The following is a 15,126-nucleotide window of genomic DNA, read 5'->3' as shown; positions in this document are numbered from 1 at the left end:
GTTTTATTTCGCGCCAAATTTCATTAAAAATTTCGAAATTTCTTGTCATGATAGTGCAGGTCACCCTGTATATTTCATTATTTGTTCCGATTAGAAATTTTGTGTTTGGGCATTTCGGTTCGCTCAAGACTATGGTCCGATAGATTTAATTTCGTCGTGGGAAGAGTGCAAAGCTGATTGACGTCATCATGAGTAATGCGAGTTTTTTGTCGTTCGTTTATCAACTTTGGCGCCGTCTAGACCAAGAATAGGAGCGGATGTAGCACCGGCCGTCAAGAGATAAGGAGTTTTCACGTCATCAGCAGAAAACCGTGAGATCAGTTTTAGTCAGCAGTTCCTTGAGGTTGACGACGAAGTTAGAGTGGGTTAAGTCTTCTTTATCTAAACCAATGGGAGAATTTCTAGCGGGAGCCATTTTTGTTTTATGGTAATTTGGGTGTGGTTTTTTTCATTTCAATTCTGAAGAAGGGGAGCGTTTTAGAAAGACTCGCGGTTAGTACGTCAAGCGGTCAACACGTACTTTGGGTGATCGCGTTTTTAGAAGAGACTCGCAGTTAGTACGTCGAGGGGTCGACACGTACTTTGAGTGATCGCGTTTTAGAAGAGACTCGCGGTTAGTACGTCAAGCGGTCAACACGTACCTTGAGCGATCGTTTTGGTACACTTGGCGGTTTGAGCCACCGGCTTATTTCGGTTGCTCGCAGTTGCGTGCTTTTTGCACCCGTTCCGAAGTGTTATTTTCTTTTCGCGTTGATTTTTTGGCGAAGAAGACCCAGTTCCAATCAGGTGATATTTGGGCGAACCCTTGAGCTTCACCCCAGTTTACTTTGGATGCAGTGAATCGCGTTAGGATACGTTGTGATTTCTCGAGGATATATAATTCAAAGTGCTGCCCTAGTCCTCAAGGCGCAGAATTTCGGGATCCGCCCCAGGTGGAATTTCCTACTAGTGCCGTAAGGTCATTTGTCGAAGGAGCGCTGCGTTTCGGAGAGATATTTGCCCCAAGAAGAGCTGGTGAAATAATACGTCGAACCATCGCGGTTTACCGTCGGATAGTGATCATAAAAGTTTGTGTTCTGCCGTACCGCTAACTCAAAAATCCGTCTCCCGCAGGCGGTCAAAGCTAATAAACTAATAAAATAAAATTAAATACACGTGCTTTGGCAACTAGCCGTCTCCCACTCGCCACGCGAAGGATTTCCTGGGCTAAGTTTCAGTTCAAACGCTAAACTTTGCTTTCGTTCCGAGGAAGGATAGGCACCGTGGATTTTTGTTTCCGTGTGTTAAATTCAAGCCACCCCCTAGGAAGTCACAAGAGACCTAAGTGTCAGGTTTCATCACATCCACCCTGTACCAGAGGAAAGAGCAGTTCACAAGATCGGCTGTACAAATGTTGTAAAGGTTAGTCTAAATTAAATTTGTAATATTCTGTAAAATTCCACTTTTTGGTAATTAAGCTATAGTAAAAAAATTTTGATTTGATTGTTTATTAAAGTCCAATGAACGATTACCGAAGAGTAGGATAAATTTTTGTGTTTATTTAAATAAGTCCCAGCCCACGCTGGATTAAAAAACGATTACCTGTTGTTGCAATTTTCAAACTGTAGAGGATGGCCACCCCTTGAGTAAATTACTTTCACCTGATAGGATTTTTTATTTAGTTTAGTTGTCATTGTTAAGCTAGTGGTTTTACAAGGAGGAGAGAAGAACTGCTAGATCCCTGTAAATTGTTTGTATCGCTAATCTCATTTCAATATATTATCTATTTGGTTTCAATGTGCCTGTCTTTAACGAAGAACGAGGGGAAGGAAAGAGAGGAGTAGGAGTTGAGGCAGGAGACTGGTAGGCGGCAGTTTAAGGTTTGTTACGCAGTTTCAAAAGAGTTAAAAGCCCACCGATTTGAGTTAGCCGGAGCATTTATTTTTATCGTTTGAGCAGCCTCAGAAGAAGACGGTTTGCCTTGCCGGGCGGAACCGATGGTAATCTTCAAATCCAGAAGGAACCCCCGTTACAAGACCAAAAATTTTTAAGGGAGTAAAAGCTGCGTAATATTATTATTATATTATTATCTATTAGGAGGTACCTACCAGGACCTTTCTTATACCAGTTATATCCTTAAGAATACGTGTACCACTTTTCAAAGCGTCGTGCACATGGTACGCCTTTCTGAAATTAATCCTAGCGATTTTGGAACAGATCCATTTTTGACCATCCGTTTGTTCGTGTGGATGATAGTTTGTTTAGAAACGTGCGATCGCTTTGAAAATTGGTACACATGGTTTTAAGGTTATAAGAAAGGTCCCTATTGTTTTTAAGTTACGTAGACTATCGAGTTCGGTATTCAGATGTATCGGATTTTTATGTTTGATTTTGTTACAATGGAAACTTTCCCTAAACATTTCTAAATTGTTCTCAAATATTTGAATAACTTAAAAGTACTGTCTTTTTCTGAGGCCGGAAAAAAAATTGTCTGAGATCGAGATCGATCGAGAGTCCATAATTTCAAACAGTTTGAAGATTGGGCTACTAGATCAAAAGTTACAGCACTTTGAATTTTTTTTCGAAATATGTTTTCGAAGTATGTCCATAACTTTTTATTGAGAGGTCTAATCGAAAACGTACGAATTGTTTTGGATTCTACGCACCAAAATTAATAAGAAAAAGTGTGTTCCCGAGAAATTTTGGTGCAGTCGATTTTTGTTTGGTAAAAAAGGAAGGTTATACACGGCCTTTTTTTGAGCCCCGAAAAAAAAATTGTCTCAGATCGACCCGGAAAAAAAATTTCTTATAGAATGTGACCTGTAGAATCCATAATAATCAAACAGTAGTCGATTTTTGGTAAAAAAAAAGGAAGGTTAAGTATCCAAATACTATGCGAAGTATTCGAATACCTTGCGAAGTATTCGAATACTAAATATTTGTGAAAGTATTTGAGTTACAAATACAAATACTGCTTCCATAAAAGTATTTAACTACAAAGTATTTGAATACTAAAAAGTATTTACAAAATCGAATACTGCCCAGCTCTACCACCATCTATTTTAATAACAAGTAGAATCTAAAACGGTTTATTTAAATATCCGTTTAATGAAGCACCGACTTGAAAAACTTTGATAATCTGATGGACGTACCGGGGATAATTGTTTATACAGTGTTTTAGACTGGACGTGCTGTAAATATGAACTATAAGAAAACATATTTCAAGAAATAAGAGACCAAAGCAGTTAATATCGTTTCACAGACAATAATCAAAACAATCAGGCTTATTGGAAATTTTGTGAAAAACCGTCGTTAGTCGACTCGATGAAGCCTAAAAATCGACCAGCAGCTCTGATTTTGATAATTCTATCGAAGAGTATCCTCAAAAGCTGCAACGCAGGCTCCAAGACCGCACATTAAGAAAGTTTAGCTTGAGAGATAAAGTATACGTCCGGGTCCGGCAATAAGTGGGACCCACTGGGATTTAACAGTAGTGTTTCGTTCCATGGCAGGGACCATTTGAAATAGAGGAGGGAAGGCCATCGGTGAACTATTGAGTCCATAGGGGAGGCCGCTTGGAAGATAAGATGAAAAGGTGTTTCGTAGAAGAGGAAGCTGAAAATGTGGAGTCCGTGACAATTCCATTATTCTATGGAACAACACCGAACCATCAGCTAGTACCACCCTGGATGATTACTCATCGAACGAGGATGAATACTGGGGTCGATTCGATTCCGAAACATTAAGAACAAATTATTATTAAATGTACTAGGTATTACTTTGTGCGCTAGATGTTGTGATTAATGTTTAAACAATATAAAAATTATTGCGGGAGATATTGTTGATGCTAAATTTTCAGTATACTAATTTTTCCCGTAAAATCAGTAATTGTTTAAACAATAAAAAAAAGTTGTCTTCAAATTATAATGTTCCTGATTTTGAATAGTACCATTGATGTGGTTTTTATTCAATGACAGTAGGTACTCAAAAACACGAATTTAAAAAAAATTAGCAAAATTGGCGCTGTTGCTGAGAATTGAGAAGTTCAAACCTTCATTGCCTCGACTACTGTAGTATATGTAGTGTGTGTAATAAGTAAAATAAGAGCAAGAAGAGCCGAGTTAAAGTACGTCTACTGTAACCAACTGTTAAACAACAAAAAGCGCTTATAATAGCGCAAAGTAAATATTTCTATCATTCCTTGCAGTAAGATAAACCGTTTATTGGGTCGGATTTTACAGTAGAGGAGACTCTAAATATGAGTGTAAATGGTGGAAAAGGATCATTCGGTAAGTGGCGTTACAGTCCGAACTTATGTCGGTCGTTATCTTAGAGCGCGCCGTGCAATATTAAGCCAGTCGCTCCAATAGTCGGATCCCGAAGGGAAAAATTAAGCCAAAAGCGAACAATGGTCTACAACAGCGTTTCCCAACCGGTGGTTCGCGAACCCCTGGGGGTTCGCGGGCGCTTTCCAAGGGGTTCGCAGAACAAAAAACCATAATGGCGGAATTAATTTACTCTCGAATTTACTTAAGCTAAATTTAGATATTTCAATCGTATAGCCCTAGGGCTATGTATAGCCCTAATGAGTAAATCCATTAAAATCGTTAGCGCATGATTACAGCATTCAATGCGAATGTAAACGAATGAAAAACGCACTACAATGTATTTCTTTCACTTCTAAACTCAGTGCTAGGTTCATTTGACTTCATGACAGTTTTAACTCTTAACGTTAAAGTGAAGGTGATTAAGAAAACCACTTCAAAGGCACACTATGGAACAGTGGCTGAAGACAGGGAGTATTATTAGGACCGATAGACAAAGTAAGGAGATACATGAGGATAGTAGTGACATGAAAACAAAGAAGAGAAAGTATGACAATGTTAATGTTAAATTATGAACAAGAACAAGTTGGGGGTTCGCCAGAATCTAAAGGGGGGTTCGTTGTTAGTAAAAGGTTGGGAACCACTGGTCTACAAGTTATCTTCGCGCTGCGGACAAAGATTTTCGCAGCTTGTCCAAGGAAGAAAGCGAGAAAGTTAAAAATCTCCACGATAGAGCACCCCATCCACCCACATCTGGTATTTAAAAACCAAACAGTTTAATAACATTATGTTCAGGTGATATACAATTATATACTTATGTAAAGGCGATTTAACCACTCACTTGCGTTTTATATCACACGTTGGTGGACATCGAGTGCAGCAGAATTTAGACTCGCGTCTGAAAATGCTTAATATATTAACGTATTGTAGTTCGATTTATTTTTATTATACAGGGAGTTTATAAAACAGTTACGGTAACGCATATAGTTAGAGCAGTAAATTTCCATTCGACTTGAAATTAATACAAAATCCTGAAAAAGATAAAGAGATGAGCAAAACCAACTCCAAACAGAATATTAAAACGAGACATTCAGTTTATTTTCATTTTTCTCAGTACCTACTCGACTTTTAGTGTCACTTTAGCTCCTTATAATATACCATTATTCGTCAGTGAAAACCATTTTTTAATTGATGGGAAAATTTTTTGGATCATATGGCATCTTAAATTTTTGTATGTTCCCGAAGAAGTCTTATTTTCTAAAAAATAATAGTATGAAAACTTCCAGGTCTAATATGAACCATTTACAATACTCGATTGGAGAAGTACACTTTGATGCACCCGAACCCAAAAATCGAAGTGACTTAGAAATATGGATATGAGATTCAATACTGATCTAGTTAAAAGGCAAGGTACGAGTATCGTATCGCAATTATTATCCACCAGGTTTTAATTTCGAGTAGAAGAAGAATTGCAGATAGGACGCATTTCACAAAAAGAACGTAGTACCTAAATGACCACCGAGAGCGAGGCACAAATGGCTTAAAATACATAATTAAATAGAGATATCGAGTAATAAAAAATGTTCAGTTCCTACTTGGCCAATGTAAAGTCATCTTAAACTGCCTATAACAGAAAAGGTAATGAAGAACATCAATCACAGAGGTGTGAATTTACTGCCTTGTCCCGATTTATTACGCAATGACTACAACTAAGTAGTTCTTCCACAAATATTTGTTTTCATCCTTCTCACGCAATCGGATATGGATATAGCGCTAAATTTTTTAACTACCGTTAAGTACAAAATATTCTGTGGTACTAACGCGAGATAATTCTTCGAAAAATTGCTTATGTATGCTAATGACGGATTTGAATTTACATTATTTGATACAGCTAGAGGCCAGGTAGGTATAAGATCAAACCTTGGCTTATTTTGACAATACTGTCGATGGAAATTCAAATACAGAGAGGATACGTTTCCGACATCTTTCGAACTTCCCATAGTTAAACCACTCAAAATCAAAAGTTGATGACAAATTTATTATTTGAACATAGTGAATAAGATCAACGAATTTGTAAAAATGATTTATTTGAAATGATGCAATCCCCTACAAGTTAAGTAGTCCGTTCAAGCCTTTAATGATGATCCACTAATAACATCGGCAACATCTTGGCCAATCTGAATTTGATGGGAACCTCCGGTGCTGCTGCTTTGGTAAGAAGACTGTCCTGATACTTGCTCGTCGGAGAGTTGTCCGCCGCTTACACTGTGACTGACTGCGCCAACACCTTGTTGCAACACATCGTCGGATATTCCAAGTGACTTAAAGATCGTATTCTTAGCGTTGCCACCAACTCCAGATGCGTGTAAGGTTCCCTTATTGACGCTGACGATTTCAACACCATCACCCAGTAGCTTCTTCACATTATCAAGACTGCCAAAATCTAATGAAGATCCGCCTTGGGTGTAATCGGATGATTCCAATGTATAGCCGGTTCCCGAGCTACCGCCGCTGTAAGTAACCCCAAAGGCCGCCTGTTGATCTCCGCCGCTTATAAACTGCGCGCCGGAAGAAACAGACGGAGCTTGTCCGGTGACTTCCACAGTTTTGATTTGGTAACTGTGCCCAGAATTTCCTTGATTGCTTGACTGATCACCAGTCGCACCTTGGAGTACTTGATATTGAGTTTCCACGTTGCTGTTTACAACTCCTTGACCTTCAGCTCCACCGCCGACAGCGTGCAGAGTTTGGGCGGAACCGCCGCTTGAGGACCCGGAGGCGCCGCCTGCCACGTTTACAGAGCGGCATTAGAACCGCTAGAATCAAATCGAGAAGTTAAACTTCCTACATTACCGTGAATGAAGGATGTTTTGTCTTGCCCGATAAGAGTGCTTCCACCGATATGCCCGCCTGAGACAACACGCGCTTTGTCATTTTTATCATGATACTTCACGACCACAACTTCGGCCTTACCCTGGCTAATAGGAATCGGCGCGTTGATCTTAAGTGGTACGAAGTGATCGTTCTCTTTGACTAACACAACGACTTTAGTTTTGTCTTCGACGACTTGGTGCGATGGTACGACTACTTCGGGGATGATTTTACCGACGCTTGGGGCTTTAACAAAGATTACGTTGGAGTTCTTGGTATGGGTCGGTACAATGTTTATGCGGAGACGAGTGTGATGTTCTACTGCATCCTCGGGTGCCGAGAAGAAGTAAACACGCTCCTTGTTTTCGACCACACGGGCGGCATTACCGGAACCTGCGTGCGAGTGGCTTTGGCCTCCTTGAGATACGAAGTTAACTCCCCCGTGACCTCCATGAGTGACAAAGTTAACTCCACCATAATCTCCACGAGATGCCAAGTTAATTCCTTGAGACGTATGTTGCGCATTTCCTTGACCTAGGCCTTGGTATACATACTGCACGTTGCCTTGGTTTTGAAGACCGTGAGAAGATGATGAGCTTCCTCCCGATAAGGTGATTGGTATTAAGTACTGCTCGCCAGATTGCAGCGTGTAGTACGCGTTGTTGCCTTGGTTTTCTAATCCGTGAGAAGATGATGATACTTGCCCGCCAGTCACTGTGATTGGAACCAAGTGTTGTTCCCCAGCCTTTGAGACGTAATACACATTCTGATTTCCAGCTCCTTGTCCATAAACAAACGGTCGCAAGTAGCGTACGGTGGGAACATCTTGGTGGAAGACATGAGTCGTTTTCACGTACTCATTATCAACTGATCCCACAGGGACGTCGTAACTGCTCGCGTATTGTTTAATGCCCTTAAGATGGGAGACATCGGGACGAGAAAACACTCCCGCGATTAACAGAATCACCTAAAATGAGAACACTGGAGACCTTAATCGCAACAAATTTCGAAAACTTACCAACGCACCACTCAACATTGTCACACTTTTTTAAAGCCCAAATGATGCAAATAAAATTTCGCAATTTTCTTATATAGGCAAGGTACCTCCCCACTACGCGAACAGATCCTTTAGCGAAGGACGACGTTACGGATACAAATTCCTTAATCGGTAACAAATCAAAAAACCGGCTAACTTTTGGAAGAAATTCTTCTAAATCATTCAACCCAAAAAGCGCTGTTCGCACGACGATAAATATAGCCATAAAATATGCAAACGCTGCGGATGCTTAATGGACATGTGATTCCATCTGAAAACGTCCGTTTAAAGAATGTACATAATTACGACTACATAATATATCTTCGATATAAATTTAAAGATCGTATCAAAGGGTGACGTCCCTGTGCACTATGGGGGCCGTCATGGCTAAACTGGAAATAAATTAAACTTCCCAGGTGTTGTCCGTCGAAACTTGTTTAGTTTTAAAACCAATTGAATGTTAATTAATAGTAGTCTCCGGGGATAAGGTCAAAAGATGACTAAGAAAATAATTTCTGTTATGCTATTAAAGTCATACGCATTACTACACAATTACCCAAATCCGGATAAATTTGTTGACTATATGATCGTATGAAGGTTTTCCACGGTTAAAAAATACGCTTCAAGACCTGCGGTAGACTAAGTAGCGATACTTAATCAGACTGTGTTTTCAATTTATCTTATTAGCATCTGTATAACATCATAAAAGTTAAGACAGACATTTTCCATTTATTTTTTTTAGTCGAGACTAAAAAAAATCAAAAAAAAATTTAAAAGTTATTTCGTGGAAGGGTTCCAATTATTTTAATAAACAAACAATATGTTTATATACTTTGAATGGCACTTATCAAAAATAATATAATAATAACTTAATGCTATTTTAGAAATTATCATCAGTTTGAATGCAACACAATCAAAACTCGTTGCACATTTTGATAGTACTTTCTTTTTAACTATTATAGATCTACATTGCGCGTCTTGCTTTTTATTTTTTACATTTTTCTCAAAACCAAACCAAGAGCCCTATTGCTCAGTCTGGCGTCTACTTTGATTTATTAAGCTGGAGGCAACATATATGTAATTTTAGGATAAAAAAATAAGATATGCAAATAGCTTAAAATTGTAGATAATTTACATCACATTATGTTTATTTATGGTTTTTTAATGAATATGTGTGTGTCTAAGAATAACGGTAATATCTTGTAACCTTTTTAAATTATTATTTTGCGTGGTATCATTTTATATGATCATTTACCGAAAACCCGGAGCGATTAGTGTATAAAACCCATCTATGAAGTACATCCAACCTGGAAAAACACTTAATAAAGCGACTTTCGGGATTAGTTCTAATCCTTTAAGGTCACAAAATACATCCGAGGTGCAATTGAAAATTGTATGGAGACTTTGAAAGGGAAGTCAAACGAGTGTTGCATGTCCCTAACAATCAAAAGTCTAAACTGGCTTGCTTTTCTTATAAAACTATGTTCCGATAGCGTTAAAATTTAGTTCCATCCGCACCGCATTACACATTAAATCAATTAGCGAAAACCGGAAAAGTCTCTAGGTGACCCAAGACTCGTCAGTAAAATGACACTACATTACTCGTCCCCAAAGGGGCCTCGTACTTCAATATTTCCTCGCCAGTAATGTCCTGACTTTTACGTAAATAATTAATGCTTGAAAATTTACACTCAAACAACTTTTTTATTCCCCTAATATAGAAGATTATTTTATGTGGAGGACAAGTATTACTTTTCATGGTGCGCGTGTGTTTAGCCGCCGAACGGAGTGGGCCATGAAAAGTAACTCCCCTCCAAATAAAATATACCAGTTTTTCTTCAAACGTCCCGCAACTTTACCCAAAACACTTATTTTAATGATAGGCGTTTATGGGATATTGATAGCGTTCGTTAAATTAAACGTCATTGTCAAGTTGGTAAGTTTGTTTGTCTGTTCATGAATAAGGAGGTGCTTTTTCGTTGGTAACGCAGGAAATAACCTTTATTTCATACTGTCCGGTAGATGTTCGATTACACTATCATTTTGAGTCCGGTAGGTGAGTTATTACAGCATCCGAGCCGGTAAGTGTCGCTAAGCAACACTTACCGGACTGTTATTTGTATACATCAAATTTGACATCTTCACACAATTAATTAAAAACCCCAACATAAATTTGGCTGTAATTCTTTATTTCAAACATTAACATTGATTGTAATGAAACAATTTGTATTGCCCTCAACACTACGCCTGGGTTATTACTGAATGTCGAGTTAGTAATGTTTGATTCCTTCTGCTGTAAAACTTCAATGAAATTTTCGCCGCCTTGTATCAGTTGTATCATACGGGCAATCTTAACTTTTCCTTCTACCGAGCCTTCCATGTATTTTTCTGCCGTCGATGAGCTTTTCCATGCTCCATGACGCTTTAACACCGAAACCCAGGCAAAAAAATCTCAATTCAAAAACTTACTGCGTCCAAAAAGTATGCCAACATGACTTTTTCCTCTACTTGTTTCGCCCCATGTTCGTTCCTCAATTGGCAAAACACTTAGTACTCTTTTTCATACCTTGCGCCCGACTTCTTAGGAACCAACTTTTCGGTTGCTTCATGAGATTTCGACAGGATTGTATCGGGAACATTGGAACATCCCACAACGTTTATAACGTCAATTTTTCAGTGAAAAAAATTCAATTGTCAACAAACTACAAACTATAGCAACGGCCGTTGTCACAGAAACAAGGTAATGCGATTTTTACAATATGATGAAATTTTGTAATCTGTGAAATGCAATAATGATACAAAACAGACTTACAGTATGAAATAAAATACGTTACGATATACGTCCGGTAGTACTTGTAACAGTACTCGTTTAAGACATTCTTGACTCGGCTCCTGACGTCGCCTCGTCCATAATGTCTAACTCGTACTGTTACAAGTAACCTACCGGACTTATAACGTAAATAACTATATTATTAGTGAAAATTAAATTGTTCGGTTTCCATAACAATACTTTTCCCTTCGGAGACAGGAAAACGATGAGGAAAAGTAAAATCTGCTATAGCGATTATATCAAGCGTTGCGCCTACTAACTACTGAGTCGAACAATGGCAATATTTGGACGTTTGAAGAAAAATTATTTTTTTGCTCCGAACAGCATAAACAATAGGATAATATTATTATAGATTTCAATCTTGCAATATATGTTTTAAAAGAGAAAAAGGAAAATTAAAACTTAAATGTTAGCTAAATATTTTGAAAATCTGTTAAACTACCCAGAACCAGAAAATTTATGGAAATTCCAAAACTCAGATAACAATGCCCAAAACTCTAAAAGCTCCAAATGCCAAAGAAATAATTAAATCTCTAAAAAACAATAAAGCTAGTGGCGAAGATAATTTAACTGTAGAAATACTAAAATAAAACTACCCAAAACTAATTGACCAATTGGAGGATCTATTTTTTGAAATTTGGTAACACGAAAATATCCCTAAAGATTTGGAAAAATGCAGAACATTTTCTAGAAAAATACCCAGGGGGATTTAGACCTGGACAATGATGTGGAGAACAGTTCCCGAATCTGAAACTTTCGGAACTGAAAGTACAATAAATATAATAAATAAAAGCAATAAAAAATACGTAGCTGTTCTTGTTGATTTTACGACACAATACACAGGGAGTTCCTTGTTAAAATCCTAAAGGAAGCTCAGAAAGATAAACAAAGTGTAAATATCATAAAACGAACAATAACCGAAACCAAATCAAAAGTTAAACTCCGAGGTGAGCTCTTAGAACCTTTCGAAATTAAAACTAGTGTTAGGCGGGGTGACTTGTTTAACTTGAGATTTAGAAAAAGTGATCCGCGAATAGACTAACCAAAAAATGTCATTTTCGAGAATACGTTGGTGTTCATTTATTTTCAAAGATATCAACAAATAATTTTAACAAAAGCTTAGTAGATTTCTCGGATATTGCATCCATAACATCAACGGCTTTTGAGGTCGTTTTTAGTTCGTTCGAGATCTCTTCTTTTATAGCACATTAATTATAGCAACATCATATATCGCACACTGGCAACATTGCGCAACATCAATACTTTCATCAGCTTAAAAAGGCGAATTTAGCGAATTGGTGTAAGGATTTGTCAAATACAATTGTACATAAAAATACCTAATATAAATATTTCAAAGGTAAATCTTTGTGCAAAACACATCAGGCATCTCCCGCCCCCATTAACAACGCCTTGCGCCCCCCTCGCGCCCCCAGTTTGAGAAACACTGTTCTAGAGTGTTCTAAAGCCTTCCGTGGTCTTTTAAGCTAGCATTACACTTGTCAATTTCCTCATGAATTAATTCATAAAGAAATTGTATAATGTAATACACCAACTTTGACGTCCAATACGGAGAACTTCGTGAATTTCTTCACGAAATTAAAACATGTTCTATTTTTCGCCAATTTTACCGTGAAGTTCAGTGCTACCAACCAACAAATTTTTGTTTATATCAGAGAGAGTGAGGTTATGACTATATGTTTATGTTTACATTTTACCCGAAAAAATGTCTATAAAAACGAGAAGAGTAGTTGTGGAAAGGTAAGCAAATAAATGATTACAAAACATTTTACAACTGTAACCTATTTTTTTTTTATTGGGATGGCACCACTGCTCCAATGACAGATTTGTCAAAAACTTCACCAATTTATTCACAGATGTAAAAACCAAACCCTGTCGTGAAGAAATTGACGACAATAAATTCGTGAATTAATTCATGAATAAATTGACAAGTGTAATGCTAGCTTTAATAGCATTTAGGAGTATCAAAGAGTATATTCTGGAAGATGTTAGTCTTTAGCCGTCATGTGTACAGTAAATAGTTTTTCTGGACAATTAAGGTAACGGAAAAATAGAGTATAACCAACCCTTTTGGAGGGTTTGTAAGTAATCCATCACTCTAAACAAAAACCGACAGTTATAAATTTACTAAGATGCTACTGAGGTAGATGTAGATCCAAAAATAAAAACGCTTTCTTATTGCTGCTACGTTTCGTTTTAGAGAACTCATCAACTTACTACTGTAGTTGAATAGCATTTTTTATTACGAAAACAACGATGTACGTCACACAAAAAAACAAAAGTTGGAAACTCTTGGTTTCAACAGGATGGTGCACTCGCACACACCGCCCTAATCGTACCCGAATACTTATCGGACAAATTTCTTGGAAATTATATTAGTAGAAAGTAGATATAAGAACGGAATTAAAAAAAGTTTGTGGGCTACCAGGAGCTAATGTATCCAGCGATCACATTCTCTTAGCTGCACATTTAGAGATAAGACTGAAAAGACTGAGGAAAGCTGCTGATAGTAAATGGTATTTGAAAAAGTTGAAACAAATGGACAAGGATACAAATGGTAAGAGATATAAAAGCATGGGATGAAACACGAAGGACGGAAGAAAGTGTGGAGAAACATTGGGAGAGTGTGTAAGAAAAAAATTGGTAAAAAGTGCATCGGTTTCAAGGGGCCAAGAATAAAGAAACCTTGGACAACAATAAAAATGGCAAATAAGATGAAGGAAAACTAAACATTTAAGGGCAGACGAAGGAAAAAGATTGTACAGAAAACTGAACACTGAACAAAAAAACGGATAAGGCAAGAACATCATGGTTTGAAAAGGAATGTAGGGAAATCGAAAAACTGGAGAAATTAGTAGACATAATTTGGTATATAATGACATGAAAACCAGGTGTCAAATTCTTGACAGAATAGCTTCCTAGCTGAAACCAAAAATTGCCAACATATGTACGTACATACAGACGGAAAAAATAAGAAAGGTGCATTTTTTACGCATGCATTTTGTTTGCTTTTATTAGAGGGACCTACCATCCAAATTTCGTTTTAATTGTTCCATAAATAAGAAAATTGCATTTCTGCGCATACGCAACACGATTTTTGCGCATGAATGTTGTTTGCTTTTATTAAAGGGACTTACCATAGAAATTTCGTTTAAATTGCTTCAGAAACAAGATCGTTGCGTTTTGCACATATGCAACACAATTTTTGACTTTGACAATTTTTGTCTCCGTTTTTTGATAATATAACCCGGCCCAATTTTTTGTAGGTTGTACACAGGAAAATAAGGTCTTCCAAATAATAGAATAAAAATTTTAGGTTGCTATTTGAAAAAAAAAGTTCGATGCCGTTACGGCGCTCTAAAATTTTTTTTCAAAAATCCGGCCCGTCATTTTTCTGTTCGGTATGCCTAAAACATATATATAAAATTTCAACAAAATCCGTCGAGCCGTTTTCTTAGAAAATTGCCAACAAACGTACGTACATACAGACGGAAAAAAATTTTATTCTTTAAAAGTTGCTTAAAATGGTCTAAAACGTCGACATTTGATGAAATTTTGAAATGTTCAAAAAACGGCTATCGCAATAGCTACCTAGCACATGCTAGGAAGCTAAAAATACGCTAGATTGGGAGAAAAAAGGTGGAATTATGACAGGGATAGAAATAGAAGATAAGGATGACAAGTTGTTGACAGAAGAAAGCGAAATATGGAGGAATTATATCAAGCAAAAAAAAAAAGGAAGCAGGAGTCGATAATATCTCCATACATTTATTGAAATCTTTGTAAGATAAAGGAATCCAAGAAATTACATCTCTTTGTAATAAAAATCTACGAAAGTGGGCTTTGGCTAGACATTCTCTATTCAGAAATGATGGCTGTACGTAAAAAACAAGGTACACACAAATATTCAAGATATAGATAAATCACCCTAGTGACACACACAGCAAAGATTAGAAGGCTTAACAAAGTCATGGAGGAGAATATAGGAGGGGAACAGTTTGGCTTCAGAAGATAAATGGGCATAAGGGACGCAATAGGAGTGATGGAAACGATCGGCCAAAGATATT

At 37.4% G+C, this 15,126-nt stretch overlaps 1 protein-coding gene across 1 annotated transcript; it reads right to left on the bottom strand.

Moving 5' to 3' along the window:
* Nucleotides 1-6,430: 6,430 nt before the first annotated feature.
* On the bottom strand, nt 6,431-8,523 carry LOC116173534. The gene is made up of 3 exons (XM_031491049.1): nt 8,194-8,523; nt 7,103-8,142; nt 6,431-7,001 (listed from the first exon to the last, which is right to left on the bottom strand). The coding sequence occupies exons 1-3, from the start codon at nt 8,209-8,211 to the stop codon at nt 6,431-6,433; spliced, it is 1,629 nt and encodes a 542-aa protein (XP_031346909.1). The 5' UTR covers nt 8,212-8,523.
* Nucleotides 8,524-15,126: the final 6,603 nt, after the last annotated feature.

Source organism: Photinus pyralis, unplaced genomic scaffold, assembly GCF_008802855.1.
Source record: "Photinus pyralis isolate 1611_PpyrPB1 unplaced genomic scaffold, Ppyr1.3 Ppyr1.4_LG6, whole genome shotgun sequence".
In the NCBI taxonomy this organism is placed as follows: Eukaryota; Metazoa; Arthropoda; class Insecta; order Coleoptera; family Lampyridae; genus Photinus; species Photinus pyralis.
This window is presented reverse-complemented; position numbering and strand designations above follow the sequence as displayed.